The sequence below is a fragment of the Apium graveolens genome, chromosome 4 (genome assembly GCF_009905375.1).
Source record: "Apium graveolens cultivar Ventura chromosome 4, ASM990537v1, whole genome shotgun sequence".
NCBI classification, from domain to species: domain Eukaryota; kingdom Viridiplantae; phylum Streptophyta; class Magnoliopsida; order Apiales; family Apiaceae; genus Apium; species Apium graveolens.
The window spans coordinates 264,941,592-264,947,877 of record NC_133650.1 but is presented as its reverse complement, the minus strand read 5'-3'; the positions used below and the strand labels follow the sequence as shown (position 1 = coordinate 264,947,877).

Sequence of the window (6,286 nt, the reverse complement as noted above, 5' to 3'; positions counted from 1 at the left end):
ATTTATGTATAAATTATTATATTAAAATTCAGAATTTTTATTAAAAAATATAACTTATAAGTATGATTACCAAACATATTACTAACTTATAGGTAAAATTATCCAAATATCTAAATAACTTATGAGTTTATGTTTATATTACATATACTACACTTTTCAAATTGAAGTCATAAGTTACATTTTGTAAGAAACACCAAAAACACATTCAGAAACAAAAGGAGACTTGATTTTTTTACATGTTCATATTGCAAATACAGATTGCACCTCACATACCATATTGCAAATAACATATCTCCAGTTTCAAATCAACAAGGCACTTGATTGACCACACAACATTACAAACATTTACCTTAACCACAATAATACATGTTTACTAAACTACAATCTGATTCAGAGGCAGCTCCATTTCAGCTGCTGCTCCTGCTAGCCGTTTCTTTTCCATTTTTTTGCTCTGTTTAATTTCGCCGTAAAAGTAAGAAACAAAACCCCAGAGAGAAAGAACAAGTGCAACTCCTTTTTCTGCTTGAAATTTCTCTTGGTAAAAAATGACAGCCAAAACTTCAGTAACCGGAAGTAACACTGTTATAATAATGCCAGATAACAAAGACGATGAACAAAAAATAACTCCAATTGCTCCTAAGAAGAAACACTGCCATATCAATGCACTGAAAACTAGTACTACGTAATACTTTGTTTCTCCTAGTTCAAAGTTTCTCGCTTCTCTTCCTATTGCCTGCAAAATTCATATTGTTCTAAACTGTCAACTTTATTTGCTTATCGCAAGTCAGACAAAATATATAATAGCAAGTCCAATAATGTCTTAGTTGAAGTTTTAAATATAATATAAAATATTATATTCTAGTAACTTAGAATATATTTATCTTACTTCAACTCCAACAATGTACCTTATTCTCATTATATATTTAATATTTTATTCTTAAAATTTTTACTTTCATTATTAAAATACAATATACAGCAGAAGGCAAAAGAGAGAGTGTACAATAATACATTATAAAATATTAAATATTACAATGGGAGAAGTGACTTCAAAATAAAAATAAGATATAAAAGATTGTCCTAGTGATATAAAACATCATTAGGACACTGTTGAAACTATGTCCTAAATTTCCATTAAGGACATCATCTAAGACACCTATTGGACTTGCTCTAATTTCGACATTTCTACCGTTGAGTTGTATGAGTTTTGAAACTCAGGCAGCAGAATGCAAGCTTTGAAAAACATTGATAATGGAAAATGGAAATATAGATGTACTTTTTTTTGCTAAATAAATATAGATTTGCTTGCAAACACACTTTTGTGAAAAATTATAGATTTAGCAAAACAGAGCAATACAATGATAACCGAGTGACCGCCTCAATTCCAATCCGTAATTTTATGTTAATAAAACCTAAATCATATTAATCATTCAAATATTTAGTTATAACTTTAAATAGAGTAAATAGCATAATTGTGCCCCGGATTTAAAAAAAGTGACAAAATTGCAAGTTTTTATTTTCACCTTTTAAACGAATGAGTCCCATCAACTCTCGTTGTACAAGAGTAATTACATATGTGTGGCGGTATTTTACATTAATTTTTAAAAAAGTGAAGAAACTTTTCCATTATCAGAAAAGTGTCGTCTTTTTTAAAATTAATGTAAAAAACGGTCACAAATATACTATTTATTCTTGTATAAAAGTAATAGTTAACGGCGAATCTCTGAATCTCTACTTGATGGGACGTGCATATGCATGAAAAATCAAATTTTGATCGACCATATTTTCCTAAAAGAAAGTCCAAAAGTAGTTGCACACCCAGCTAGATACGGAATTAAAATCAAGTGATAACCTTGTTTGTTCCTAGTGATGTAATAGAAGAAGATTGTGGCCTGGTGGTAATTCAAACCCACAAACACCACGACTCTACTCTACTAGTGGTCTATTATTTGGATGCTGCCAATGGTAGTAGATGATTTACAAGTTGGGCAATCATTTTTATTCCATTGAATTTGTATGAGTGAGATCCCATCCAATAATATCGATTAATATCAAACCTAGAAAGCACGACAAGTCTAAAAATGATTGAAGTTGTGTGAGTGCTCCCAATCTTATGAGATCAACTTGAATATTGGTCCATAGTCATGGCTATCTACTTTTGTAAATTTCAACTCACCCACTCTTCCTTTCCTTTATTTGCTATCACTCATCTACCCATAATAGACTGGTTCATGCATGACTAGTAATTACTACTTGGTTAGCAATGGATATATAACTAGTAGTTGTAACTGGAATGAGTACCAGGTAGCTAATGTTTACAACATAGCTACACATACATCATGACCAAGCTAGCGTTTGTTTGGAGTTGTATATGTCAGTGAAATATATACTCCTATATGGATGTGTGTTAATGTAACCAATGTGGTGTAAAAAAGAGTTATATATTCATAAAATAGATGAACAAACAATAATTTTAATTCAGTCATATTCTTCTGCTACAATAAGGATACAAGTTCAATATATACTACATCAAATTATATTATAAGGTCCGGCAGCCTCTCAAAAACCAGACTTTATAAGATTAAAAATTCTGAACTCCCTTTTCTCCTTTCAACTTGCTAATTTAAAACCATAGTAAATTAACATAAACATCAATTTTATTCTCAATTTTCAAGATCAAAGGGATTCAAAATTTTTAACCTACGAAAACCTAAACATAAAATATTATATATATTGCTTTTTATAGTGGTAGGTTTAATCGGCCGGTATGACATAATTGACTAATTGGAAGGGATGGATGAAGATAAAAAGAAACGGTTAAAATGAGATGACATGGACTGTATTTAAGACGTTTAAGACACAGCTAAGAATAGAAATAGATATTTCATTTTATTCATCTAGGCGGGTCTATATGTCACTCTCTCTGGAATAAAATACCTATACGATTTATGTTCCTAAGACTGTGGTGTTTGATTATCATTGTCTTTTTCGATTCTTAGCACAACTCTGGTCAAACTTTTTCATTACATTCAGTAATGAACTTGTGACGATTTTCATTATTAATAACTTATAGCATTTGCTAATGCTAATTTGGTTGAAAATTTTGTTGTATATGGTAAGGGTTATGTAATTTAAGATCATATTTTTTTATACTATCTTAAAATTTTAGATGAATTGATTACTTAACATAATATTAAAGTTTGATTTTGGGAGGGTTTTAGTACCCGTTTGGAAAATCTTAAAATAAGTAACTTATGACTTAAAGTGAATAAGTGAGTAATAAGTGATAAGTTAATAAAAGTTTTTAAGTTATATAAGTGTTTGGATAATTTAACTTATAAGTCAGAATTATTTTTATTTAAATGAATTAAAATAAATAATTTATATATATAATTATCTTAATTCCTATATTTTAAGTTATATTAACATTTAAAAAATATATTCTAAAATTAAAATTGATAAAAAAATAAAAAATCAAAAATAATTTGTGAAAAAGTACGTCGTTATCAACATTCACATTCAACTTATCAGCTTATAAGCTGTAAATTCAACTTATAAGCTGGGTCGACAAACACTCGTCAATAAGTTGTTACGGGCTTATAAGTCAATAAGCTGACTTATAAGGTTTGTCAAACAGACCCTTAGAGTCCTCCGCCCTTGTTTATTTAATTTTAAATATGTGTTGTTGATATTGATATTAGTTATATTGTTGTTGTCAATCGGTTATATTATCCTATTCGGGTATTCCTCTACCACCCTGGATCTTAATCTATTATTTTAAAATTTTAGACAGACTGATTACTTAATAATAAGTTGCAGAAAATTGAACATGAGTTATGCGAGACGATAAATAAATTGTGATGAGTATATTGAAAGTTTCATGGAGTCGAATATGAACCATATTAGAAACCAGTCACTCTTAAATAAAGGATGAAATTTTCAAACTCTTATATTAGTATTAAGAACTCAATTTATTTACACAGGCAGTATTTATTCTAACAAATCTCAACTATAAATGAGAATCGAATCCAATATCCGTGATGAAAAGAGATAAGTATGTATTACATGAGTTATTTCATCAGATGTCAATATAGTTGGTGTATAAGATCAAAAGTGAGAATAAGGAGTATGAAAATGGAGGTTATGAACATAATTTAACGTAATTTTGTTTTGTGATAATCTATTCCTCGTGCTTAACTTGGCTAGCTACCTTGTATCATACTCCAATAAAATCCATAGTGTTGGCCCTCCGAGAAATCTAAATAATTGTAAGCACCATTTATAGTTAAGGGATAGGTAGTAGTTTTATAGCACTGGCGTCTTAAATTCCAACTTATCTGGCTTGCCTTTAATTGTTCCAATATACTACTACTACATGTGCAAAATCACTAATTGCTAAATGTGCCCAACAACTTTCTACTATAATTTTAAGCAGACATGCATACTAGAAGCTGACGATTTTGTGAAATCTACATATGCCGAAATTATACACTACTAGAGGAAAACGTACCTGGAAGTCATTGTTGATTAACATCCCCACAGCGCAAAAAAGAGTAGCGAATAGACACATAACCATTTGAATCTCCATCACCAACATATAATCAATAACCTGCTTTGCTTTCTGATACGTCAGCTCAACCAACGGCAATATTAATCCGTACAAGGCCGCAGCTGCAAGTGTCAGAACAAACCCTAGAATGTATTCCTTTTTCGACTCCCCCTCTGGTCTATCGCTACTCGAATGTAATGCTAGTACTCCAGCTCCCAGAGTAAGCAAAACTATTGCATTTATTGAAAATGAAGTGAATTTTTGCTTTACCAGTAGAAATGCAAAACCTACATGAGCATAGGATGAAATTGTTGTCAGTATTTGCAATTAATCATTATGTTCCCTAAATGACTCAAGTGGTACGAACTTTTCTGTTGTCGTCCATTCTCGCTCATGCCCGTATTTGTTAAAACATATACTCATTTGTAACTAAGGTATATAGGCCTATTTATTTAAAAAAATTAACATGTTCCCTAAATTAATAGCTAGTGTCTGTAAATGATTTTAATTTACGTGGGATAAAAAATGAATTTAAGCATAAATATATTTTTGTCCCATGCCCGCTCTTACCTGCAGTGAATCCAAGTTGTGATGCAATTACTATTGCTGCAGTGGAGACAGGAAGTTTAGCTACACCATATGCATAGAGATAGTCATCGAGACCGGTGAGAATGCCGATGACAGCAGAGGCATAAAACAATCGTGGTTTCATGTTGAATAGCTTAGAGTTGGAGTTACCAGTGGTAATGCGTTGGTAGTAGAAGGCAGCAATGAGAATAATGAGAATAAATGGCCAGGCAGCGGTTTCGAGAAAACTCGATAGCCAGATTCTTTCGCCTCCGTGGATGAAATAGAGGCGCATGATGAGTGGACCACCGCAGTTTCCAATGGAAAGAACTATGCAGTTAATTACAAGTAGGGTTCTTTTCATGGAAGGGCTGAGTGATTGTGTTTGATGAGGTGGTGATCCATGAGTTTCAGCTTCCATGCTCACCATGATGTCCTTTAAGACTGTTCTCCTGGTACAACGGGCTCTCTGTTTAGATTTGAATTATATATATAGTGTGAGGGTAAGGCGAGATACTAAGATATTCGGGAGTTGAATTTTCATTTTTTCCATAGCGTATTCATATTCTCAACTACAAAAACAGGGTTTCATACCAACAAGAAACAGGACTTTAACCGATAATAAAGCCAAAATCATTGTTATAACGAACAGTACAATTGAGATGCTATGTTATTTAGCTAAAACGCATTTCTGGATCGCAACTCTCTCATGTATAAAATTTACTAGTAGGTAATCGGTGCGATACGAAATTTAAAATAATATCAAATTATTATTTGCATAGAAATGAATCTCATAATTCATATGAAATAGAATCGAAATATAATAAATAAATATTATTAAGTTACGTAGTTGAAAAAATCGAAATTAAGTATAATTATGAAATTCTATCGTATAGCTCTAGTTATTTACTTATATAAATCTAACGTGTTAACTTTTACTAATACGATTACTTAAAAGTGAACCGACGATTGAATGTACACTAACAAAACAAATAAAAATTGAAGTAAAAACAAAGTTTACAAAAATTAGAAGTTAATTTGTGTTAATTGAGATTTAATTATATAAAATTTTAAAAATAGTTATATAATTTTCTAGTGAGTACCAAAGTTTGGTAATTACGTGTTAAAAAAAATATTATTTTGCTTATTAGTATATATAGTTGATAATTGGTG

The 6,286-nt window shown here is 30.8% G+C and overlaps 1 protein-coding gene across 1 annotated transcript; it reads right to left on the bottom strand.

Moving 5' to 3' along the window:
- Positions 1-204: 204 nt before the first annotated feature.
- Positions 205-5,695, bottom strand: LOC141720914 (purine permease 3-like). Its single transcript, XM_074523607.1, has 3 exons — positions 5,117-5,695; positions 4,508-4,833; positions 205-733 (listed from the first exon to the last, which is right to left on the bottom strand). The coding sequence occupies exons 1-3, from the start codon at positions 5,541-5,543 to the stop codon at positions 374-376; spliced, it is 1,113 nt and encodes a 370-aa protein (XP_074379708.1). The 5' UTR covers positions 5,544-5,695; the 3' UTR covers positions 205-373.
- Positions 5,696-6,286: the final 591 nt, after the last annotated feature.